General features: G+C 40.0%; 1 protein-coding gene across 1 annotated transcript in view; it reads left to right on the top strand.

Moving 5' to 3' along the window:
- Nucleotides 1-56: 56 nt before the first annotated feature.
- NME7 (NME/NM23 family member 7) overlaps nt 57-26802 on the top strand; it is a gene marked incomplete at its 5' end in the record, with an annotated part of 59024 nt that continues 32278 nt past the window's right edge. The window contains 6 exons of the mRNA XM_010181944.1: nt 57-107; nt 2596-2803; nt 6462-6567; nt 19003-19067; nt 19871-19939; nt 23358-23459. Coding sequence (XP_010180246.1) covers nt 57-107; nt 2596-2803; nt 6462-6567; nt 19003-19067; nt 19871-19939; nt 23358-23459 — 601 coding nt within the window. The remainder of the gene's footprint in view (nt 108-2595; nt 2804-6461; nt 6568-19002; nt 19068-19870; nt 19940-23357; nt 23460-26802) is intronic.

The following is a 26802-nucleotide window of genomic DNA, read 5'->3' as shown; positions in this document are numbered from 1 at the left end:
ATGTCTGTATATATATATATCTGTGTATCTATGACTATATATTTTTACTCTTCCAGAAAAGAAGCCGCTGATTTCTACGTAGACCATCAATCAAAACCTTTCTATAAGTACGTATATCAATTTCAGCTTGACATGTATTAAGCTTATTTATTGAATGCACAGGATTCATTTGCCATATTTGGTACTGCAGGACCATGGAAAATTGGGACTTGTCTTAGCTGAGTGGAGCCCCTTGCAAAGCATGCACCCTGTTCATCTTCTGCCAGGGACAGATCCTTATTTCAGCTATCCAGGGTTTTAGCTCACAGTCTTTACAGCCTGGTGATATCAGGGGAATGTCTGGTCTCTCAGAAGTGAAAACGTTTCTAGCAAGGCAAAACTTCAAAGCCAAGAGAAGAAGCAACTTTAGGATTAGGGTGGAGCTTGCAGGTAGTGGGGATTAGGGGGGAACACTTAGCTGTGAGACTTCATTTAGTAGCAAGTACTCAAATCATAAGTAACTGAAAGGATAGTGCATGGGGCAGTTGTTTGCTGTACTGCTACCCTTGGACAAAACATCAAACTTCCATGATGCTAGACTGGTCCACTTAACATGAAAAAACGTAGTCTTTCCATAACTGACCAGATTGATGCTTATGACCCAGATATTGTGTTGTTTCTACTTTGCCTGAAAGTGCCAACAAACAACTTTCTTTTCCTCCATCTGGATTTGGCGGTCTGCATCTTTTAGGAAGAGGATGCAGTTCTACCTTGTGTTTTTCAGCCATGTTGGAACCTGAGTTTGCGCTGACTTAGTCAAAAGACCTGATTTCAGTACTGTCATGAAATGCTTCAGTATTAGGATCTGTCAGCTGCTCCCCTGTGTCAGCAACTGATTTCCTGTGGGTACATACTCAAGTCCTTCACAGAGACATGGTTCCAGGCTATGTCTGACCATGTTGGAGAATAGAGGAAGATTTAGAATTGCGTTTTCTTTGCTGAGTAAGCTTCCTTGAATATGTTGATAAATGAGCAAGAATTTTGCCTGTACTGTTATTTCAAGACGTCTATCTACACTAATGGTAATTATCTGAGGAACTCTAGACTTTGTCCACTGTCATGTGCCTGTCTCACATCCTAAAGTCCTATTGGCTACATCTTCTGTATAGAATTTTTCTCTAAATTAGGATCACAGAATCACAGAATGGTAGTGGTTGGAAGGGACCTGTGAAGATCATTCAGTCCAACCCCCCTGCCAGAGCAGGATCACCTAGGCCAGGTCACACAGGAACGCATCTAGGGGGGTTTTGAATGTCTCCAGAGAAGGAGACTCCACAACCTCTCTGGGCAACCTGTTCCAGTGCTCTGTCATCCTCACAGTGAAAAAGTTTTTCCTTATATTAAGATTGAACCTCCTGTGTTCCAGTGTGTGACCATTGCCCCTTGTCCTGTCACTGGGCACAATCGAGTCTGATCCCATTCTCCTGACACCCACCCTCCAGATTTTTGTGCGCGTTAATGAGATCCATCTCAGTCTCCTCCAGGCTAAACAGACTCACTTTCTCAGCCTTTCCTCATATGGGAGATGCTCCAGTCCCCTCATCATCTTAGTGGCTCTATGGTGGACTCACTACAGGAGTTCCTTGTCCTTCTTAAACTGGGGAGCCCAGAATTGAAGGCAGTATTCCAGATGAGGCCTCACCAGGGCAGAGTAGAGGGGGAGGAGAACCTCCCTTGACCTGCTGGCCACAGTCTTCTGTAATGCACCCCAGAATGCCCGTTGGCCTTCTTGACTCCCAGGTCCCTTTTCCCTGAGCTGCTCTCCGGCAGGTCAGTCCCCATCCTGTACTGTTATATGGGGTTGTTCTTTCCCATATACAGTACCCTACACTTGCACTTGCTGAATTTCACTAAGGTTCTTCCTGTCCAACTCTCCATCCTGTCCAGGTCTCGCTGAATGGCAGTACAGCCTTCTGGTGTGTCAGCCACTCCTGCCAGTTTTGTGTCGTCAGCAAACTTGCTGAGGGTACGCTCTGTCCCATCATCCAGGTCATAGATGAGTATATTGAACAGGGCTGGACCCAGTACAGACCCCTGAGAAACACCACTAGACACAGGCCTCCAAGTAGACTCTGCCCCACTGAGCTCAACTCTGAGATCTGCCCTTCAGCCAGTTCCCAATCCACCTCACTGTCCAGTCCTCCAATCCACTCTTCTTAAGTTTGGCTGTGAGGATGCCATGTGAGACGGTGTTGAAAGCCTTGCTGAAGTCAAGATAGACCACATCCACTGCCCTACCCTCATCAATCCATCCAGTTATGGCATTGTAAAAGGCTATCAGATTGGTCAAATATGACTTCCCCTTGGTGAATCCCTGTTGACTACTCCTGATAACCCTCTTTTCCTTGATGTGCTTTGCGATGGCACCAAAAAAAAGCTGTTCCATCATCTTCCCAGGGATGGAGGTGAGACTGACTGGTCTGTAGCCAACTTCAAAGTTAAATCAGGTTACTCAAGGCCATGCTGAGTTGAGTTCTGAGCATCTTCACTTATTCATATGTTTTTGTTGGTTTTAATTTGTGGAGTGGATCACCATGTGTTGTTTCCATTTTGCAGTGAGCTTCTCCAGTTTATAACAAGTGGTCCTGTTGTTGCTATGGAAATCTTAGGAGATGATGCAGTTTGTAAATGGAAAACATTACTGGGGCCAGCAAACTCTGCAGTGGCTCGCACTGATGCACCAGACAGCATTAGAGCGAACTTTGGACATGACGGCCTAAGAAATGCAGCTCATGGCCCAGATTCACTTGCTTCAGCTGCTCAAGTAAGTTTTTGACTGTGTTTGTTGACTAAGGTTTATTTTTACTTTATCTGGTAACAGCTGGGTCAGGAACTCCTCATTTTTTTCCCCACTTGAGTTCAGAACTAATTTAGATATTCTTCATGGATCATTTTCAGCATGGAAAAATAAACTGAAAAGAGAAATCTCATTTATCTCTGTCACAAAGGGGCACTTTGATCAGGAGAGCATGCCTGGTCATTTTTAATGTCTTCAGTACATCACAAACATTGAGTTAATTGCATAGCCTGTGTAATCTACCTATAGGCTACCAGTGTTGGTCATAAAAAAAAAAGGATTAAACAATTAAATCCTTTTATGCCCTCCTGTGTTTTGCTTATCTGTTCTCCTCCATGGTCCTCACTAGTCATCTGCCAGCAGCCTGCTTTCCTCTGCTGTCATTGTTCCAAATGAATAATTATGAAGACAGGCCACTTCGTATTGCTGTGTGATTTGAGGGGTGGGCCTGGCTTTGAGGAGTTCGGTTCTCCTTTGCTTTGTTTGCAGTGTGTCTTTCCTTAGCACTAAGAAAAAGCCCTGAGACTGAGTGATAGATATTCCTAGCATTTGTGCAGAATTGAGGTGACTGTTTGTGTGTGGTGGTGTAGATATGCAGGTAGATGATGGCAAGAGTGAAGTTTACCTCATGATTGGTTGGTGTTGCGCTGGAGTATCTTAGCTCTAGAACAGTGGGGAAAACATACCAGTTGTTGCTTCCCTGGTTCTAGTCTTTCCACTATTTAAATTGAAACAGCTGCAGCAGCACAGCTGGAGAGATGTCCCAGAATACCTAATAAGCTGCCAAGTACTGCATACTAGAAAATATACATAGAGCTTATATCCTGGTGGTGGCAGCGGAGTTGGTCAGCCTTTTCTTCTGGCTGGCTGTTAGGCTGCTTGGCATAGCAAGCTCACCGCAAAAACGTGAGTGCTTTTCTGCTGCTCAGGCACGCATCTCACTTATCTACCAGGCTGCTGGATTTTCTCATGTGCCTCTGGTTTTGGCAAGAAATCATATGCTGGACCTGAAGTACTTTTATCTGCTGGCAAACTTGATGAAGATGGTACGTAGTCAGAAAGAGTTTGGGTAAAATTTATCTTTTCTGATGGAGGATTTTAGTCAGAAGAGTCTTTGTAGTTCTGGTTAAATAGCTAGATGTCTTCATATATAAGGGTGAAAGTTTCTTTTTGTTCCTGCGTACTGCCATGACAACTGTGCCAGCTTTTGGACCAAGAATGTAGGAAAGAATATTTATTAGTATAAAATTTTTATTAGATGCATAAGTATGTGCTTTGGCTTAAGTTTGTTGGTTTTTTTGCATTTCATTATTTTTTAAATACTGTTTGAAGGCCCCATTAATCTGAGTTTTTATGACGGGGGATTATTTTGCTGAACTTTTGCAGGTGTGTGCATCTTTGTGGTGTTACTGATACCAATCTTCAATAAATCAACCAAAATTGCGAATTTAATACAGTGGTGCATATTTTAATTTAGTAGGCACAGTATTGTATGGCTGTGTAGCAGTTGCTATAGAAACTGGTTAGCTGTGCCTTGCAGAAGCCTTGCTGAAAAGAAAGACATATTAGATAAAGGGACAAAAGTGAACTCTTCTGAAGGGAAACCAAAGTCCCAGACACATCTAATGAGTGGCGTTGTTTAGCTTGGAGAAGAGGAGACTGAGGGGTGACCTCATTAATGTTTATAAATTTGTAAAGGGTCAGTATCAGGAGGAAGGAGCCAGGCTCTTCTCTGTGATGTCCAGTGATAGGACAAGGGGCAGTGGGAGCAAGCTGGAGCATAGGAGGTTCAATCTGAACATGAGGAAAAACTTTTTCACTGTGAGGGTGACAGAGCACTGGACCAGGCTGCCCAGAGAGGTTGTGGAGTCTCCTTCTCTGGAGACATTCAAAACCGGCCTGGATGTGTTCCTGTGTGACCCGGTCTGAGTGATCCTGCTCTGTCAGGGAGATTGGACTGGATGATCTTTAGAGGTCCCTTCCAACTCCTAAGATTCTGTGATTCTGTGGAGCTGTGGTTCTGTGTATTGTAAACTGAACAGTTATAGTGAAAGACTGAATTGTTCTTTTGGAGGCTAAATGACAAGTGGAAATATGCCTTTGGTATACCCTATGCTGGTGTCTCTCTGCAGGCCACGTTTTGGGATTACTTTAGATCAGGAATAAAGGGAAAGGAAAATAATTTTCTTATTAAGACTCTACTAGCTTAAAGTTTGGCATTCCATTATCCTAGTTCTTCGGCATTATTTAATTGCTTTCCTTTTATGACTTTTAATGGATAAAACAGTGTGTTAAGTATTGTAAATATTTTGTTGCCTTTTCCTGGCTGCTTCTTTTAGAGTAAACATTTGTTAACAGTGGGACAAAGTCTTTGAAGCATGCATCATTTTATCAGTAGAAGGATGTAGGAAATGAACCCTTTTGTCTCATATATGAGCACTTAAAATGTGTAGTATTTGGTAGGAGAAAAACAAAAAACATTTTTCCTTTTTATTGAAAGATCCATTAGTTGGAATTGTATAACTGTTCAAGTAAGGATTACAGGAATCATCAGAGTGCCATGAGCTAAAGAGTGGGAGATAGCTAACTCTATTCCATCTGATTTAAGCTAGCAAATTAAATGAGACAATTCCAGGAAATGGCCTTTAGCACTGCTACTGTTACATGGGGAAAAAACCACATAGATTCAGAAGTAGTCGTTCCAGGATATTATTTCCCTTAAATAGAAATTTGTTAATTCTCTTACTGAATTTGACCAATAGGTCTGAAATGGAATCTGGGCGTCGAGCATTTGATTAATGTTAATTGGCAGATTGTGTAACATATGTAAATAAATGGTATGGAAAAGGTGTGAAGCTGGCAGTGAACAGTGAAAAAATATTACTGAGGAAAGAAACCTGACTGTCAAACTCACCCCACTATGGCCTTAGACCCAAACTATACAATACCCGAATAGTGATGGTTGGAAGCAAGGAAGTGATCAGAGGCGAAGAGGTGATTTGATTCATCAAAAAAGCATTATGAGTTCATCAGCTTCAATTCAGTAAAATTAAAAAAATAAATAATAGGGTTGATAAAGAATGAAGAATGGGTCAACAATTTTAGACAAAGTTTAGACATTTAAATCAAAAGTTAAAAAGTTGTAAACAAATGGGATGGAGGTCAGTTTTGTGCATGGAAAGAAAACATACTGAGAAATGAATGGCAGTTGTGTTTTTTTTAGTGGAAAAGATGATGTGAAAAGAGGAAAAATAAGATATGTGTATATGGAAATGGATTTGGGAAAAATACTGAGGAAAGAGAGAATTCAGAAAACTGGGAACACCTCTACCAAATTATTGTAGCAGCAGCATTTTGAATGCTCTGAATGGAAATGGATTGCACTGCAGAAATGAAAGAAAGACATTGCAAGAAATATTTCCATAATGGTTTTATGATTGTAGCAATGGTGCCAGAGAGTGAAATATATATTTGAGAGAATATTATAGCGAAAAAGTATATGTAGCAGAAAAATCTATAATTAAGATTTATCTTCTGTGACTATGCATACCTAAGATGTTGTTACATAAAGCTGATGTATGCAGCTAGATCAATCTAAAATGCATTTAATTCCAATTGTTTTCAGGAGCTGGAGTTGTTCTTTCCCTCCAGTGGAGGTCGCGGACCAGTCAACAGTGCAAAATTCACCAACTGTACTTGTTGCATTATTAAGCCTCATGCAGTTAATGAAGGTAAGCAGTGCAGATAATGGAGGTGAAAGCAATGTCTGCCTCACTGTATCCATGATCATTCCTGTGCCCTTTTTTGGGAGAATGAGACTGCAAGAGCACAGGGTATGTTTCATAGTACATGCAAAGGTATACAGATACATTGTCTTTCATACACCTGTATTATTTCTGCAATTCAGTTCCATGAAGAGTGGGTTGTGCACTTTCCATGCAGATACTTGTTAATTTCAGAATAAGAAGGGAGAGGTGAAAAAAGAGATAAAAATATACATGAGATTTGATAAATCTTACTGTGACTGTTTACCATGTCCTTCCTCCTGTCTGCCTACCACACTGCTCTGCTGGAGGTTAGTATCCTCACAGCAGAGTGAAAGCAGAACACCTGACCATATTGCAGGGCCTTCCACTCACACAGTAACACATTACATTAAAACTACTCACAAAGGGAGATTTGTGCTGATAGGAATCTTGTTCTGCTGAATGCAGTGGGGATGGAAATTAGAAAAGGTATGTTTACTCTGTGAAAATGAACCAAAGACCTAAAGCATTTGTTGGGCACCATGATGCTTTCTGTGCTAGAGAATGCCCTGTAAGCTTACCATGTAAGTATGAGAAATGTGTAAGGCCCAACTGTTACCATACAAAAGTAATCTCACTTCTGTTTCCTGTGCTTAGATACAGGAGGCTGTGTAGGAGCAGTGAGGGCAGTAAAATATTGTGTCTGTTGACTCTGCAACAGTATTTTTGAGTCCAGAATAAATACTGCCAGGTGTGAGCATTGAGATTTTTCTTAGTAAGATGCAGAGCACGCTGCAACATTTTAATCACTTCTCTGTGGACAGCTCAAATGGAAACAGCAGAAGTGGCCGCAGCAGTTTCCAGGCCTTTCACACCTCAAGTGGGATGTCTGGAGACCTTGCTGAAGAAGAAAAAAGGCTTTCATAGGAAAGAGTCTTGCACTGACTGCTGATAATATGCCTGTTATCTCTCTGAGGCCTTGCATGGTATTTGCTGCTCATAAATCTGCCATGCAGCAAGGACAGAGTGATGTTCCTTTTACAGAAATATGGATAGCAGCTGGTACTATGATCTTACCTAGCTGAATGTTTGGAGATTACAAACTTTTCCATGGCAGGATCGTTAGGGTCCTTAATTTGATTGCGAAAATAGCAAAGCATAAGGCTTGGGTTGTTCCAATTGTTTTCAGGAGCTGGAGTTGTTCTTTCCCTCCAGTGGAGGTCACAGACCAGTCAACGGTGCAAAATTCACAAACTGTACTTGTTGCATTATTAACCTCATGGGAGTATTCACAGTCCATACAGCTTTCATTTCTACCCTCAACAAAATGAAGAAAGCAAAACTGAATTTTCTTTTCTCAGCCAGCAAAGTGTTTTATAAATTCTAAATTAATATTGAGAATTATGGAATTCAGGGACTGGCCATGCTTTTACCTTACTAAGCTCTGTTGTTCCTGCCTGTTCTCTCCAATGTTACTTTGACTGTTTCAAAAGACATAGATGCTGCATCTTTAAAAGAGATTATAGAACTGAGGAGATCTTGTGGAACTTTCCAGAAGTCTGGCTTCTGACAGGGAGTTGAGCTTAGGGAAGAGTCACTGTGGCTGTACCATGGCCTCACTCTTTGGCTGAGAGCACTGGTGTGGCTTGATATCACAACTGAACTGGTTCCAGTCTGCCGTTTGAGGTGAGATAAATCCTTCCTCACAAGAGCTGCAGGAACTCTCCAACATCAGCCCAATGGGCCAGGAGTGTTGCAGGAGAGAGGATTTGGCTTTCTTAGCCTGTCCTTATCTGTCTTCCTTAGTCTTTCTTGTCTGGGTTTTTTGGGAACAACAAAAATATCCCTGAGTGTCATCTCTTTTTGTATGCTGGGTCTTCTTATGAAGCATTTTGCATTATCAAAGTTGGAAGAACTGTGTGGTGCAGAGGAGAGAGCTGTGCACTGGCTTTGCAGTAACTTTTGAAGGTCTTAATTTTGAAATTACTTTTTGTGATTAAATTGGCTGTTTTAAAGAAGCATAGCCTTTGTCTCCTCCAGATATTAAAGCTCTTAACATTTTGAGCACGTTGTGTATCCAGTGTCAGACTGTCCCTGAAGAAAAGCCACCATTCCTCCTTTCCTGTGCAGACAGATTTGGAGTCAGGGAAAATTACGCTGAGAGATTTGTGGGGACTATACAGTCTGCTCAGGAGAACTCCCAGCTGCCTGTGTGAAACAGGTAGACAAGGAGGGAGAAGCCCAGCTTTGGGGATTAGGGAACAGAGGCATGGCAGTGGGGCATGTTGGCCTCATGGATTATGCATTTGTAGGCAGAAAGTTTGAGAAAGAAAGGGCAGATATTTGGGCTCAGTGATCCGTGACAGAGGGGGGAGGCCCTGCCCATCTCATATTCTTTTTAACAGCTGTTGACAACAGTGTTCAGTGATTCCCAAGACATTCTACTTATGCCAGCAACATCTCCTGTATCTCAGTTGAAGTAGGTGCTATAGCAAGTAGTGAGCTGCCCTTTTGGCAAAATTGCACATAGGGAACTGTGTGGTCTTAGAAATAAGCAACTCGTGTACCCTCAGCAATGATGCTTCTAGCTGTGGCTGTCCTTCCTGCTGTTTCTGGTGGAGAAGAACGTAGGTGGAACCACGGCAGCTGGAGAGGAAAGGAAATCCTATGTGGCCATCAGTGTGAGAAGGTGGTTTGGCAGAGGCGGAGACGTGGAAAGGAATTTATGTGGGTCAAAGCAGCAGAGCTTGTTATGCATTGCAGAATCAATTTGTACTCCTCAAATTTTCAGTATCAAGTATCTAAAAATAAACCTTTTTGCCTTTCCTATGCACTGCTGAGGCTTTGAACTTGATTATCTAATTACCATTAATGTAATCTGCTCATTACACATGTACACTTACATATGTGAGCTTATACGGAGCTTTAGTCTTTATTTCTGCAAAAACATTTGACTGAATTAGTGATTTGACTTTTGCTTTCCAGTCCTTTTTCCCAGTGTTTATTTTTCTTCCAAAGTTTGTTGCATAACTGATTCTTAGAAGGAAAAATCTTCTATTTTTCCATCCTGGAAGATGGGTTGCTTAAACCACAGCTGTAAGCCTGGAGGCTTTTCAGTGAGCTTACCTTGCTGTCAAAAGGCTGGATCTAATCTCTTGTTTACGCTGGTTGGTTCTCAGACAGAGTCCTTTCTTAGAAATTGCCTTTGATTACCACAGATGGTTTATAGGGTTCCTATCCAGCAACAAAATGGTGGAAAGTCTCTGTTGTTTTTTTTTCTGTGGCCTTGCCGACCCTCTCCTGGTGGGCACACAGAAACCTCTGTTGCTAGGCGGCCGCAGCAGCCTGCCCACCCACAGCAGGACCTGGCACAGCACTTATGTACATGATAAGTCCAGTAAGTGAGAGTACCGAAAGTGTCTTCTGGGCTGCAGGACACTTTCAGACCCTGGAGCGTGATAAAGGCTGTCAGGGGAGTTATGTGAAGTTTAACTTTAGCTGTCGAGGGTGCTGGTAACACTGGAGGGATGGTATCGCCAGCCTTCTTGGAATGTGTAGCATACGCACCTCTTAAAGAAGTAAGGCAATAGCTATTTTGTCTGTCTGGTGTCAGCATAGCATCTTCTGCGGAGAATCGGAGATGGGGAAACAGCTGGGAAGGCTATTTGAAGCCATTGTAGTCCGGTGCTGTGGATTAGACAGCTTTAGCCCATTCTCTAGCAGCTCCTCCCGGTGGTAATGAAGCACTTCCCTGAATGGCTTGAAAGTTGGCAGTGACAAGGTGGTTGTATTTTAACTCTGAAGAAGGTTTGCAAGAGCAGTCCAGTTCCTCTTTACTGGAGATGAAAGAATGGAAAAGCAACCTGATGCTACTCCATGCGGATTTATGCTGACCAGGGGTGTATCGGGGAGATGCAATGTGTTGACCCTCATAGAATCTGCCACTCTTCTCAGTGCCTTTTAGCCTCCTGCTTCCCTTCTCCTGAGACCAGTTTTCAGTTGAAGAGGATGGTAACTAGTAAGCACAGCTCCTCAGTGTGTTGATTAGGATTGTAGGGCTTAATTTTTTTAATAATTGGAGTGTTCTAGTGTGGATCTGTGTTCTGGACTTCACTTGCTTCTTGTGCACAGAACTTCTGATAATTCAGATACCAGGTCACAGCTGCAATCATTTAGACATTGTCTTTCTGTATTTCCCCTCATGTTACTAGATCTGGAGGTATTAGCAGTAGTGCTCCAAAGCCACAACTGTAAATGTACCAAAATGAATGAAGTTCAGTTTAATGCCCTGAGGACAGTTATGCCTCGACTGTTTTGTCAGCATAAATAGCACCTTGTAGATCACTGGGTGGGATTAACTTTAATGTATTTATGTGTCATAGTTTAGTCATGTTTGCTGTGGGAATTAGAATCTGCTATTTCATGACTGATTTAAAGTTTCTTTGATGTGGCTTTTACTTAATTTCTTTGAAAAACAAGCAGGAAAGAAATGATTTAAGTAGCGATGGTCAAACTATGAAGTCTGAGGTCAGAAGTTTTTTTTATTTCACATTTTGTACTTAGGTTATGGCACAGAGCTCATGAGGTGAGATCCTGCCCTCCTTTTTTGCACGCCCAAGCTGAGACATGGGCTCTCCTGAGTTTTGTCAAAAGCAAAGTTTGGGTTCAAACTGTGCCACAAACTTGAAAAGCAAAGCTGCTAGTCAAGACTTCATTGGACCCTATGCAAACTGAAAGGCCTGAGTGGAAGTCTAATTCAGTTGAATATCACTGCCTTCATCTAAGTCCCTTGATGTTAGGAAACCAAAATTTTCCTTTAGTGAAGCAATTTGTACCTTTAGATCTGTGCAGCATGGGCATCTGCATATGTTTAAATGTTTTCCTGTGGACACAACCACATCCAATTAAAATGGCTTTATAAGTGAAATCTTGTCACCCATCCTTGGGCCAGTTCTTGGCAGTATTGTCATCAATGACACAGATGGAGAAGAACAGAGCACGCTTGCAGTGTTTGCAGATGTGACCAAGTGCCTACTACAGTTTTGGAGGATGTGATTAGAATTCAGAACATTCCTGATGAACTGCAGGTATAAAGCAATGTGAAGAAGATGAAACTGAATATAAGGGAGAGATGTGAACAGGCTGGATCAATGGGCTGAGGTCAACTCTGTGAGGTTTAACAAGGCCCAGTGCTGGGTCGTGCACTTGCGTCACAACAACCCCATGCAGCACTGGGGAGGAGTGGCTGGAAGGCTGCCAGGCAGAAAGGGCCCTGGGTGCTGAACGTGAGCCAGTGGTGTGCCCAGGTGGTCAAGAAGGCCAACAGCATCCTGGCCTGCATCAGAAACAGCATGGGCAGCAGGAGTAGGGGAGTGATTGTCCCACTGCACTCAGCACTGGTGGGGCCACACCTCTAATACTGTGTTCAGTTTTGGGCCCCTCCCTACAAGGATGATATTGAGGCACCGGAGTGTGTCCAGCAAAGGGCAGCAAAGCTGGTGAAGGATTTGTTATGAGGAGTGGCTGAGGGAGCTAGGATAGTTTAGACTGGAGGAGAGGAGGTGAGAGGAGACCTTATGGCCCTCTTACAACTACCTGAAAGGAGGTTGTAGAGAGGTGGGTGTTGGTCTCTTCTCCCTCGTAGCTAGTGAAAGAACAAGAGGAAATGGCCTCAAATTGCATCAGGGGAGGGTTAGATTGGATATTAGGAAAAATTTCTTTACTGAAAGGGTTGTCAAGCCAGGCTGCCCAAGGAGGTGGTGGAGTCACCATCCCTGAAGGTGTTCAAACAATGTGTGGATGTGGCACTTCAGGACATGGTTTAGTGGTGTTGGGTTGACAGTTGGACTTAATCGTCTTAGAGGTTTTGACTAACCTTAATGATTCTATGATCCTATAAATAACTGCGTAGCACTACCACGGAGGAGGAAAAACAAATGCACAAATATAAAACAGAAAAGAACTGACAGTGAAAAGTCTATAGAGAAGTGGTTGGAATAGTGATATATCATAAGCACAATCAGTGTTCACAATGTTGGAAAGACTTTGTTTAGGGTTTTTTTCATCAGCTACTTCTGCTCTAGTGCTGATGAGAACCCAACTTGTGTTCCATGTCCAGTTTCTGAGCACTCTGTTTCAAAAATAACACAACTGAGTGAGAGCAAAAAGAATAAGAGATTTAGCCAATGAAAACACAGTGAAAACTTGAAGGGTTTAATTTATTTATCCCTGAGGAGACAGGGATATACAGCTTTCTATATGTAAATTTGGAAAATATGTGTGTATTTACTAATTTAGATGAAAGAAGGTTTAATCTAATCATTAAGGAAAACTTCAAAGTATGTCACTAGTTACATATCTGAAGATGTAATGGAATCTTTGTTACCAGTAGTTTTTTGAGAACATTTTAGAAAAATTTAAAAAAATGCAGCCATGCATAGTCTAACTTCACTGTACTTTGGAGCAAAAGATAAACATCTTGAAGTCTGTTCTCTTACTGCCATTTTCAAATCAGAGCATAAGGAGAAAGGGCAAGGTTTCTTATAGTCTTTTGCCAAGTCGAAATTAAATGATAGAGCTTACAGTATATTTACTATTGATCTAGGACAGTGACTTGGCAAACCTTCCACAGGAAGTGGAATATAAAATTAGTAAAGACTGGAGCAGTTCATAGGGGTTCTCCTGAGAGTTTTAACCTCCAGAGTTAAGCTAATTGACAGCGCAATAATAGATTAAAATTATTGTTTAAAATTATGGGCTAATGGACACTACAAGGCATAATTTTAACCATTTCCTCTCCATAACTGCAACCATTCTTTAAAAGTCCCATGTATAGTGTTCAGTAGGGATAACCAGAAAAAAGAAAGAAATATTAATAACCATACAAATGGTTTGAATTATAATACTGAATGCCGTTATCTAATCCAGTGGTATAGCCCCAACTAAAATACCATGTGTAGTTTTGTTCACACTCAAGAAATAAGCAACAGTAAATGAAGACCATTATAGCCATAGAAACATTCTTCTGGCCGGAATGGCCAGTGGTTGTCCATATTCTTTTCAACTGACTAAAAATCAGAGTGGTTGTGCTAAAAGGAGTATGAGATAATGAAAAACTCAAAAGAAAGAAGTAAAAAAGAAAACCAAACCGGGTATTTCTTTTTAAGCATTCTGTCAGTACGAGAACAATGAAAGACAGAAACCTAAACCTCTCTGATTTTTTTTTTTAAACATAGAGCCATTAGTTAACCGTTACAGAGGTATTGATCTTTCCTTCTTAATCCTTTCTTCCTCAAATTCCCTTCTCAAATGGCACGCATTGCCCAGCTAAATTGCTGGATACTTTCTGTAGCCTGGCTGTGATCTTTGACTTGAACTTCTGTATGGGTTGTTGTATCTGAATTTTAAGTGTGACTCTTTCCATCTGTTCTCATGCAAGAACTCCCAAAACAGCTATTTTTCCCCTACAGGTTTTCATAATTTTGTGTTTTAATGCCCTGTCTTGCATTCACAAGTGTGGTCTTGCCTTGCTCATAGAAAGTTGCAGCTGTGATTAAGCCTTTGAACCTTTCACCCCATTTGAATTTTTCTTTTGGTTCCCATTCTCAGTCACATTAAACACTCAGCCATTTTGGTTTCAAGGGCCCCTAAGATTTACTGTCTATATGCATATTTTTTCCTGTGCTAGCAAAATGCTGACTTCTATTCTCCAGTAAAGCATTGGTGATATCTTTTCTTCTTCACCCTTTTAGTATTTTCAAATGAATATTGTTTGCAAAGATTTTCACCAGTGGTTCAGTGTTGACAGAGTTCTCCATAAATATCTGTAAAGCTGCCCTTCAGACTTCTTAAAGTTCTTCTTTAATACAATCCCTAAAGTGAACAATGAGGAATGACGGAAAATCTTGGATTCTATCAGTGAACAATATTCTCTCATCATTTTTTCACAGGTTCCTCTGTATCTTCTGTCTGCATCCACTTGTCTTTTTTTTCCCTCCTCATGGTTAAGCTGGGTAGCTTTTGAGCTCCCCTTCTCCTCTCTGTTGGCCTGGTATGTGTCGCTCAGGAGACCCTCTGTCTCTCTACAACTCATTTCTTTGTGCTCCAGAGTACAAATACAAAAATAACTGGAGATATCTTTTCATAGAGTACACAGTGAGGCTGGGAGATCAGTAGCTGCAGATTATCACTATGGCCAAACTTTTGGGGAGTCTAGCAATGATGTGTTTATGTTGCCTAGTTAGAATGCCTAGAGTTGCCTTATCGCTAAGTAGAAAAATCTCTTCTCTAGGAGAAGAGGTAGATAAACCTTGTTTTTTAGAGGATAGCTAGATCAACTGATGGGAAGAAGTTCACTTTTTGAGAATGACAACTCTCAGCTTCCTACTGCACAGTGGTTTGTAATGTTGTCTGAAACAAATATTAGTGAGAACTTCAACTGAATTAAATTGCAGGAGGGCCCAGATCCGAGTCCTACTTTTTCATCTTTTGGAATTCAGAAAGGACTTTGCTCAGAGTCAAGCCTGATCATGATTCGCTGGAGTTTTGGGACAGGACACTTGGCAATAAAGAACCAGATAATTTCATTATACTGTGAAGGAAAGTTGAATTTTAAGATGTGAAAAATAGACATGAAATGAAATTGCTACTTATAGATAGTTCTAGTTTAAGCATCTGGTACTGGTTACATAGAAATATGTTATTGGATCAGGTGGATCATTAATCTGATCAGTCACAGCAGTTTGTGTATTCCTGTCAAAAAATCTGTTGTGGTTCCAGAGGAATTATTTTTGATTATTGGAAAGGCACTAAAAAATGACATATAGAGGTTGAGATAAGGACGTTAGTTCTTGACTTGCTTTGAAGGCATTCTGCTGTCTTGCCTAATAAGCTTTTAACAGTAGTTAAATTGGGAAACAGGCCAAGAACAGAGGGAAGAGAATGTAACATCCCTAGTCATAGGGCTGGTGGTTCCTAGTGTGCTGGGACTGGCAGATCCTGGTAACACAGCTGTTACATTCATTAATTAAAGTGCTGTTAGGTGAAAAATTACTTTCATGAACTGTTTTGTTTTATTCCAATCCATAATTCTCAAACAGCTGTAACATTTTTCGGTCTGATGCTTCCCTGCTACTTTCTGCTTCTTAATGAAGTACAATTTCAAATATTCTGTGTTGTAAAGCAACAGATTGTAGAAGATCAATGCAACTGATGAGGGCTTGGTGCCTTATAATCTTATCTGATTAAAATATGTTGGAAGATTATCTGTTCTGTATTAGATGCATAGTAACATCATGCTGCCTAGGAAACATAAAGCGTGTGCACGCTCGCTCTCTCACTCACACTCTCATATTTGTCAGGTTTAGTACTGAATTCCCCTGGTTGTATTTAGTAATGTGTGTGATTCTTTTGTGCTTTGTGACTGAAAATTCATCATAACTGGTGCCTAATCTGCAGTTTTGATTTGAGTCCTTACTGCAATCACATTTTAAACATGCATTGGCCCTGTTTGAAGGGTCCTTAAAAAGTTGTTTTTTTCACTACAGATCTGGATTTTAAAGTTGAAAAGAAATTGTTGCAAGCTGCCAAAATGGTACTCTGTCTAGTTCTCTTCCTCAGCCTTATCTGCACACAAAGGAGAGGACACATCCCTATTAAGTCATGAATTCAGTCACAAAAGCCTGAAACAGATCCCAAGCCAAGCTTTGAGCTTCCACTCTGCTGTTGCTTGGGGATTGCCTCTATGCTTTCTATTTTTATTTTAGTTCAGGTAGAATTAAAAAGGAAAGTATCCCTAGGAGAAGTGACATGTGTATTGCCTAAACTGGGACAACAGAGGCTAAGTCACTGGATCTGTAGATCTGCGCTGCCACTGGCAACTTGTTTATCCTCCTATGCTTCAATTCTCACATCTGGGAAGTGGAACTAACATCCCACTTAGCAAATATAAATGAAATCTCATGGCTCTTCCTCAAGGCACTTTGAATTTTTTTTCTGGCGAGGCATCTATCTGTCTACAATGGTGACACTAATTCCTTTGGTTAAGCCTTTTGGGTGTTGCAGTTGTGGGGAATCTGTCTGGAGTAACAGAGTGTGCTGTTGTTCTGATGAGTGAGAGTGAACTCAGGAATATAACTTAAAGGATATTCTTGATAGGTTTGCCACTGTTAATTATTAAATGAACCTTCCATTAAAATTCTTTATGCAAAATACATTCCTACTTTGATTTCTTTCATTAAAGGAGCCTGTCTCCTCTCTACAGAAAATAAAAATCTTAATTACTTCACTAGAGAAACAGCCCAGAATACTGAATACTTGAGTCCCCCTTTGTTTCTCTAAAACATGGATTTTGCTTACAGCTCATAAAACTGCCGAGGACAAAGGTTCTGTAAAAAGCAGATCTCCATAGTACCTCAGAACCTGATACCTGAAGAATATTTTAATTAGATTCTTGGTGGCTGTGAAGTTCTATACGAGCGGCCCATTCTTGATGGATAAAGTGTGAAATGGAGATCTGTCATGCAGAGGAGCTTTCTCATATCAAGGTGGCCTTGTCCCTGCAAGTGGCAGTTGCCATTTGTCTGCCACTGCCCTTTCTTCCCCCTTTGTTGGTTTCTTGTGAAGGGGTTGCTGTTGACTGGAGTATTGGCTCTGATAATCAAGAATGAGGAAATGTTTATGCTTTGGCACAGATTACTTATTCATGTATCTATTTCCTGAATGATCCCCAGTCAGTCACTTAATCTTTTTATAAACTGGCCATTCATCTCTGCAGTCAAGACTGTCGGCTGGCAGCCTCACTGAAATCTCTGTGTGGAAACATCCAAGCTGCTCAGCCTTTCCAGCACTGTGGACAAAAAAGAAACTAGAGGTCTGTTTTCTCTCAAAATGTGGTCTTGGATTTCCTGGGCACACCTGTCCAAGTCCCTTCATTTTGCTGCTGCAATTATTACTTTTTTTTAACCTTGAAAAAAAGGGGAAATATATTGTCCTGATTTCACAGAAGTCTTATAAGGAAACTTTTGTTAGTGAGCCATAGTGTGACAGTATAGTGGAATGGCAGGAACTGTCCCTGCCTCCGCTTGTTTCTACATTCTGAACAAGTTGCATGGACAGAGTATGTACCAAAATCTCAGGTTTTCCCTTAAGCGATTTGAAGATTTTTTTTTTAAGTAGTAGTCTTTTTGAAGAATATATGTTTTATATGTGGAGGGTTGTATTTTTAATGTGAAAATACAGTGGGGGATGCTTCAGGGACAGGGTTTTTTACCATTTTTATTTGTAAATACAATTTTTGAAAACCTTCCAAGTATCCGTCTCATTTACTCAAGAGCTTCCACTCACCACTTCAGTGTGGTAGGAAGCTCACCAATCCTATGCCACAGGTATTAGCAGACTGTGTACAATTTTGGTCTTGAGCATGCTAGAACCTAGATACCAGATGTGTTTTATTCTCATCTACTAAATTTATGCAGTACTAAAAAATCCTGCCATGTAAAAACTAGTTAATAAAAGTATTTAATGACCAGGAGTCAAATCCTGCTGTTGTCATTCATCACACGGTAGTTTTCTGTGATTAATTCTGCTCTGAATAAATGTCCAGAAATGTGTAATTTCTTACCAATTGTACTAGAGGACAGGCATTTATGTTCTATAAATACGGTGGTTCTATGAAATTCACTCATACAAGTACTGTGCTTAGCTGATATAATCTTTCAAATGGCCTGATCTTGTAAGCACAGGCAAATCTAATATACACATTCAGTGGAAAATCAGCAGTTCTTGTTCTCCGAAGTTTAATGTTTTGTTTTACAATGTCATTCAGTCTTTGAGGATACATTCTGGGGAGAAGCGAGAAGTACGATCAGCAATAACAGATTGGTGAGTTATAACCTTAGAAGCAGTAGGTTATTTTGCATTAATGTGTTTTTCCCATAGAAGACATGAACTTCTCTGCTGGTTTATTGGGAATATTTATTATCATCTTACATTGTTTCTCGCTTAAAGTAGGACCCCCACTCTGGTGAACACTGTATAAAAAGAGCAAAATAGGCAGCCCGTGCCCTGAATTGATTACTGTTTAAGTCTCAGTATTGCCAGTGGAACTTAATTAAAAATATAAATCTTGAAGCAAATGAGTGTTTTGCAGTTGATCTGAGAAAAGCAAAGGCTTCACTAATCTTCACCTTTTTTGGTAGAGATTCTTTTCAACAGCTGCATGGAATTTAGTGGTCTGAAATCATCAACACGTCACTTTATATAGAACATAGAGTATGTCAACTGAGCTCTGCTCTCTGCTTCTTCTCACAGCATTACACAAACACTGTTTTTTTGGTTTGCAAATAAGCGATGTATTGGCAACCTTCCAGTTTTAAATTCTGCTTTTTAGAATTGAATACTATCTTTTGTGTGTTTCTTCAGGGCTAGCCGGAAAGATCATAAAAGCCATCATCAATGAAGGATTTCAGATCTCAGCTCTGCAGATGGTAGGTTTTCATTTGTGTATGTTTTTCTGATAAACAGAAGTTGGAGAAGTGCTGCGTGCGCTTCACAGCAATGCATAGGTATTTTCCTTGTGCAGACTGTGTAGCAGTGTTTTGGAATCAGCACTGTCCTTGTGATACATATGTTTTGTTATTTAATTGATCAGCTGATCTGTTTCTTGTTGCTGGGTGACTTTAGGCCAAGACACTTTAACTCTCTGTATCTCAGTTTCCCTATAGTTAGAAGGGTGATAATGGTATCTGTGTCTACTGGAGCAGTTTGAGATATCTTTACAAAATGTACTAGCTAAGATTAGTGAAATCATTGTTATTATCCTTTTTCATATACTTTTGGTATAAATTTAGGGGAGTTTTTAAAGATACTTACAAGATTTTGACACCCCGATCACACTCAGCGGTTACAAGAGTAGTCCTGTAAGTCCTACACTTCGATTTTTGTGAAAGTCTTGAAATCTGAAATCCCTCTATGACTCAAATCACCACCACAAATAAAGGATAGCCCCTTTTATTCACTGTGCAACAAACAGAACCTCTTGCATGTCTTAGTGGCATCAGCCAACACTACATTGTAGACATATTTAAGGTGGAAGAAGATACTGTGTGCTATGTTGCTTGTGGCATCATTGGCTAAGTTGTTGACAAAGTTCATATTGCATCTGTAAAGATATTCCTTTTACCTAGTAAAACTTAAAAGAGTATTCTGAATGTTTGCTGGTTAAGAAGGGGTAAGTGTCTGGGTTTTGTTTTTGTTTAAGGCAGACTGGCTAACATCTTTGTTTTCTTAGTTCAACATGGAGCGTGCGAATGTGGAAGAATTCTATGAGATTTACAAAGGTGTTATTGCTGAATATGTGGTAAGCATAAGCTTGAGAAGAATCTCTTTAAAAGTAAAATATGATTAAATGAGGAAGTGGTCACATCTTTCCTTTTTTTGGGGATTCTGATAGGATTTCTTTTAGGAACCTGGAATTGAGCAGTTCCAGCTTGTTCCCAAATAAACTAACACATCTTGAAAACTATGCTACCTATGTTGTAAGACAGGAGAGTCTTTCATGAAAATTTTTTAGCCAAGGAATCTGTAACATACAACAGAGTGAAAAAAAACCTGCCGCTCTTGCAGTAGAGTTATGAGAATGTATTGCTTTTGTATCTGTGTTTGATTTGATATTGCAATAGCGGCTTGGTCCAGAATATATATTTATTATTTTGTTTACAATGGGGCTGCTGTATTTGAATGCTTTCCTCATGATATTTTGAGCTATTCTTAAATTTATTGATCTGACTTTTGTGGATCTTCAGAAAATTTAAGAAGTTTTAAGATATGCTGTAATCCCAGTGGATGTCCAAGACTCTATATATTATTGTGCTTTGTTGTACTGTTATATAAAAGCTTCTTGGCTGCAAATAGAACAATGGGAATACAAGAAGATGAGCTTGCATTTCTGTCTGTCAGAGGATTTTGCTTCACTTTACGAAATGAGTTTAGCTTTACTGCCATGCTATGTACTTGCAAATTATCCTTAGATTTAAATAGTGGAATTATTAAAAGTTTTCTACACAGTTACTAGTATGACTCTGCAGAGTTACTAACATTGCTCTGATAATGACATTTTTATTTTCTTCCCCTCCCACTCCTTTATGATTGTTTAGTCTATCATACTTCAACAGGGTTTGTAGATTTGTCTTTAAATTGGTTAGGAGCACTGTTAGTTCACTCTCAGATTGGGAAATACTCTTAGAGTCTCTCATAACACCATTTTTGACAAGGACCAAATGAAGATTGGACAGGCAGACTTATAGATATGTGGCAGAACTCAAATATGGCGGTATCTGATGAGTATTTCAGGGCCCGAAGAATCCCATGGTACTGCCATAGTCTCTGCCTTGAACCAAACTGGACATTCTCTACCGTCTTCGGCAGCTCTTTTGTAAAATCCTGACCTTCTAATAATTTTAGTTATATAATTTAACAGGAGACTTACTCCGAAGGAAAAGTGACATTTAAACAGGGTAAGTCAATAAAGAAGATATGTTTTAGATGGGATTTTAAGAAAAGTGGGCTCTGTCCTTTAAGAGTGCTGGATGCACTCAGTTGAAATGAAATGAAATTAGTATTTCCATACACGTAGGATATCTGTGAAACACGAAAACATGGGAAAGCTAATTGTGAAGGTAAAGGAATGCAAGGAAGGCACATATGGGAACAGCAATAGATGTTGTCAGTGCAGGCCAATTAGGAAGAAGTATGTCATGAAACAGGATATTCAAGAAAGAATATGACCTCTTATGTCTGTGACTCAGAACCGTCTGTTTTGGTGTGAATTTTGTTTATTATTCCAAAATAACTTAGCACAGAAGATACTTGGCATCCTGAAATCCATTTCAAACACTGTGCTCGCATTTCTTCTGGTTACCCTTGTCAGTGAGGTAAAGGCTTGCCATTCTTTATAAATCAGAGAAAGCTGAACTGCCTAAAATTCTAACTTTGTTGGTATGTCCTGCATGGGATGTGGCATACTATTGATCAGTTTTTGTCCTATTTTGCTTTGTATTTCCTGCTGTAGCCAGAATAGAAAATGGGTAAAAAAAGGAAGGAGATTGTTTTGGGTCAGGTCAGAATCCACTTTGTTGACCAAAAATACTTGAGTTTGAGCCTACTCCAGGAATGGTTTTGATTGACCACAAGCCATGTTATTTGATGAATAAACTGTTTGCTAAAGAAAATTTTATATAGCTGTAGCTGGGAGTCTTACCAGAGAAACAGTGTCTGATATTTAAATTCAACTTTGGACTTGATGAGGCTGTGTAAGGTAGACCAAGCTTGTCTCACATAGTGCCACATTTCTCTGTGCTGTAGTTGACGGCAGCTGTCAGTCAGTCCTCATCTTTGTGTTGTAATGAAGGAGTCAGGCATAACTTTGCTCACATCATTTGCTGTTGCTGGTGGTATGTCAGTGGTGATACGAACACAGTAGAAAAGGGAGGAACAAAAAAAACCACAGTTTGCAGGGAGGAATTCACTCGTTTCCAATAAAGTTAAAAAACTGATATTTTTCTGCTTTCCTGTTAACAGTTATTTAGATGACAGAATTAAATGAAATTGTACAAAATAGTGACTTTGTGGTAATTTACTATTTCTTAACAGAATGAAATATATTGCCCTTTGACCCGCTCTTAACAGAGGATCTGTTGATGATAAGATAGTTTTTGGAATTAAAATATTGTTAATGTTGTGGAGCATGAAACTGTGTCTGCACTTTTTTCATGTCCTCTCAGGAATTCTTCTACATACTTTTCCTAGGATCAGGTTGATCACATAATTACAGAATCATTTGGGTTGGAAAAGTTCTTTAAGATCAAGCCCAACCATTAACCTAGCACTACCAAGTCCACTACTAAACCGTGTCTCTATGTGCCATGTCTATACATTCTTTAAACATCTCCAGGGATGGTGACTCCATGACTTCCCTGGGCAGCCTGCTCCAGTGCTTGACAGCCGTTTTGGTGAAGAAATTTTTCCTAATCTCCAATCTAAACCTCCCCTGGTGCAAGTTGAGGCCATTTCCTCTTGTCCTATTGCTTGTTACTTGGGAGAAAAGTCTGTCCCCCACGTCATTACAACCTCCTTTCAGGTAGTTATAGAGAGCAATAAGGTCTTCCTTCAGCCTCCTTTTCTCCAGACTAACAGTCCCAGTTCCCTCAGCCACTCCTAATATGTGAGGAAAAGACAGAACCAAAAGTCCAAGAGACATTTTAATGAATTAAAGCCATCAAATGGGTGTATATTTAGGAAAAAATAAAGGCTGTGTACCGTGCCCCCTGTAGGGAGCACTGCAAAATACATTGCTGCCTGTGGAACCAGCTGAACATAGTGTGGTTTTTCAAGTGTATACCCAGCAAAGTGTGTTCCATTGATTCAGTCTAGTTTGACAGGTTATGGGATACTTCTGTGAAATCCAGATGAGTAAGAATGTACCCGCAAAAGAATTTTAGGTATTGTGGATGCTGTTGTATGCCATTCAGTATCCTGTTGAAGCTGAATATCCAATTTACCTCAGTCTCCACCTTCTAAACCAAGTAGCAAAATGGAAAACATTTATTTTGTTGTGAATACTAACAACATCTTTGTTTCATGTCTTTGATTTCTGAAATGCATCAGTATTTCTTAATTGTTCCTGACCTGTAAGTTTGGGTCTAGTTTTTGGGAGGAATGCAACCCTTGCTAATGCCCAAAGAAACTCAGATTATCTGTTTATCCTTTTTCTCTTCCAGGAGATGGTTACAGAGTTGTGTTCAGGGCCTTGCATAGCAATGGAGATTATACAACCTGAGCCTCCAAAAGTGTTCAGAGACTTCTGTGGTCCTTCTGATCCTGTGAGTACTTCCTTGAGGGGATAGGAACACTTAAAAAGTTGATGTGCTGTCTATGTGAATGAAAATATCACAGTGTGGTATGGCTGTCACATACCTGCTACATTCCTTGGAAACATGTAGGCATTACCTTATTATGGAGGTCAAATGCTAGTCTTAGTAGACCAATCCGCAAATCCTTTAGTAACTCTTCTGATCTTATTTAAACTAGATTATAAAATACTGTGATGATATTTATGTGAAAGGAAAGCCATCTAGGCAGAAATCTCTATTGAAGTTTCATAAATCTTCTAACACAAGGCTTCAGAGACCTGGAAAAAATAGCTATTGCTTGTCCGTGCCAGTGTAAATCAAATGTTAGTCCACTGCAGCTTGTGGCATTCTCCTAGGGTAAAACTGTAAAAGGAGAATCTGTTCCTTTGTTTTTCAGAAAAAAGTGAGCAAAAAGGGTGTAAAAGTTCTCGTACCTGTTTGCTGTGCTAATGCTTCTAGCTTTTATTTTTCATTTCTTGAGGTGACTAATTGGATATGTGTGATTCTGTTTGCAATTTGGAGACTAGCATAAGTGCTGTCTCAAAAAAATTGCAGTTTTTTGTTAAACAATGAAGGCTACTATACCACACAGGAGTCATCAAGTGAAATACCAAGATGGAGTCAATGAGGTCAGGATTTCTAAGGGGTTTTTTAATTATGTTTTGGTGTTTTAATAGCAGAGTGAGTGGGTTCACCAGTTTCCATGGAAAATATTCACACAGATTAATAATTGAAGGGGAAAACGAGTTGTTCAGGATATATTTTTCTTCAGATCCAGAGTTTCCATTACAGAAAGCACAAGTTAAAGGCATCATCCAAACCCTTTTCCCCCCTTCTTTTTGGTAGCATTCAAATGCTTCTCTGCTGGGTTAGCATCTTGTAAGCAGGGCATAACCTATTTATCTGAATTAGTTTTAACTACAAGATGATATATCAGTAGTAATGAACACAATATGGTGGTTTCAGTTTTGTTTCAAATTCCATGTTAAATTAAAGGTTTCTAGTCTTTAAAACTTTCAAAGATGCAGTTGTTTTATTTGGGACTATTATATCCTTTTCATTTTTCTGCTTGTTTAGTGCCTGGTATGTTAAAATCAAAATATTCTTGCAAATATCACAGCTGCTTTAGGTTGTTAAAGACAGGTGTACCTATACAAAAGGAATTTCTCTATTTTTCCTTACTGCATCACATGACAAGTTCTGTCATAGCCATTCACCATGTGTGTGACCAAAGGAATTGTTGACGAGCTGAGGAACTGAGGGATGTATAAACTGATGGCTTCTCTGGGTAGCAGAAGAGAACAGCAAAGGATGGAACTAAATTCTGGTCTCCCAGATCTCTTGCTAGTGCCCTGCCTATGTTGTTTGTGTTTGCCTTTTAATAGTTTACTGTGTGACTTGTGAAGTGAAGATGAGTACCTGCCTGCTTCTAGTGGAAACAGGTGGCTATAAGTTTGGGAGACTGACTGCATAGCAGTTACACTAATGGTATGTTTGGAAGACAGACAGCTGTGTTACATATTTCCATCTGCTGTTTTCTATAAGAAATGCAAATTGACTCTTCAGGCACATAAAGCATAGGTACAGTAACTACAGGTGCTTTCAAGAGTGATCTTTGCATGAAATTTATCTGTCTCTTCAGATAGCATCAGTAGCTTGTCCTTGAGGAATTAGCGACTAAAGTATCGCAGTAGTCTTTTGTCATCCCCAACCAGAAACATCAGAGAAGCTCACAACTGAACGTTTTGGTTACAATATCTGTCTCAAATAGGAGTAGAAGAAACCATAACTGCAGTTTCATTATCTAGCAAGGTTATATACGGGCCATGAAGATACCATCGACTTGATATTCGAGTGGTTAAAGTAAATCTAAGTGTTGTGCAAATAGTGCATTATCGTTGAGAGATCCGAATCTTTCTGTAACTTTGTTTGTTTATGTACACTAGATCCTAATGTGTGTACAGCCTGTTTATAGACACAGGTGAAGAGCAAGATTACTATAAAATGTACCTGATTGGGTCACTTTGGCTCCTGTTAGATAACATCCTATTTGGCAAGTACTGCCATTGAAATCACTGTGATTAACTCTCAAAGCAAGGTGCTGTTTGAGGTGAGTAAAGGTGTTGGAATTTGACTTACAAAGTGAATCTCTCCCAGTCACGTGTGCTGATAATTATATCTTAGATACATAGCAAATGTAATAATTACTTTGTGGGAACTCAGATATCTAAACTAAGGTGTGAGTGTTAACACCCCTTTCAGTCTGTTCTTAGTTTTGCAGAGAGACAGTTGGAGTACACATCAATAAAAGGCATCCAAAAGAGAGGAGCTACAAATTTTCCCAAATCAAAGTGTGATGTCGTTTGGAAATAAGTCTGGTTTTGCCCAAGTCCCTGATGTTTAGGGCTGAAGAAGGAATTAGACTTGTTTTGTTTTGAGGATTATAATTCAATAAACTAGCAATTTATACCAAGTCTACAACACTAAAAATTAAGTGGAACTTTGTGCTGTTTTCTGTAACTGGGTAATATTTTGTTAGCACTGCAGGTAGTAAAGCTCTGCCAAAAATATCCTTAATTATAAACCAGCTTATAAATACTTTATTAAAGCCTCTCATGTGGTAGTAGGGAATACTACTAACCAAAAACCTGGTTTTAGCCTCTTTGTAAGTAGTGTACAAACAGCCTGTCAAATCTGGAAACGGGCAGTGGGATAAAGATACTTGTTTGTAAGGAGCTGCGCAGGACATGCTTACTCTTAAAATTCCTGTGACCTGATTGAAGGGCTCAGTGTCACAGGTTGCAGGCTCCCAGGTGGACAGTACACGCACTAGGAGAAATGCTTTTCTGCAGGTCTTGCTGCTGCTTGCGTTCTTGTACGCTGGCACTCTTCTGGTGAGTGGCCAGCTCAGTCACTGGTGTCAGCCTCTTTAATTACACTCAGCTTAAGCTCTTGGAGTACGGCTGGATTATTTTTGTTGTGCTGTTGGTGGCCTCATCTGAGGCCTTTCTGTAATCTTTCAGATCAGCCATGATGCTTGGTTTTTTTGTCTTCCAATTGCAGCCTCTAGCTTAGCTGTTCCTCACAGCCAGGTCCCAGACTACTCGTGTGACTTGCTGTTGTTATCTCTCTGCACCTTGTTCTCTCTGGCTTGGAATGTCTCTGTGGCACACATGTAGGGCTTAGAAATGAAAGGCTCTCTCCACATCTACTATAATAAACAGGTATTTGTGTTCCACTTACTGTTGCAGCACCCTTATAAAAGGCCAGCAGCCATTTCATTGCCCATTTTGGAAATACTATTTCATTACAA

This window comes from Mesitornis unicolor, unplaced genomic scaffold (genome assembly GCF_000695765.1).
Source record: "Mesitornis unicolor isolate BGI_N332 unplaced genomic scaffold, ASM69576v1 scaffold18793, whole genome shotgun sequence".
NCBI lineage: Eukaryota > Metazoa > Chordata > Aves > Mesitornithiformes > Mesitornithidae > Mesitornis > Mesitornis unicolor.
The sequence above is the reverse complement of the archived record's forward strand: the minus strand, read 5'-3'. Positions and strand labels throughout refer to the sequence as shown.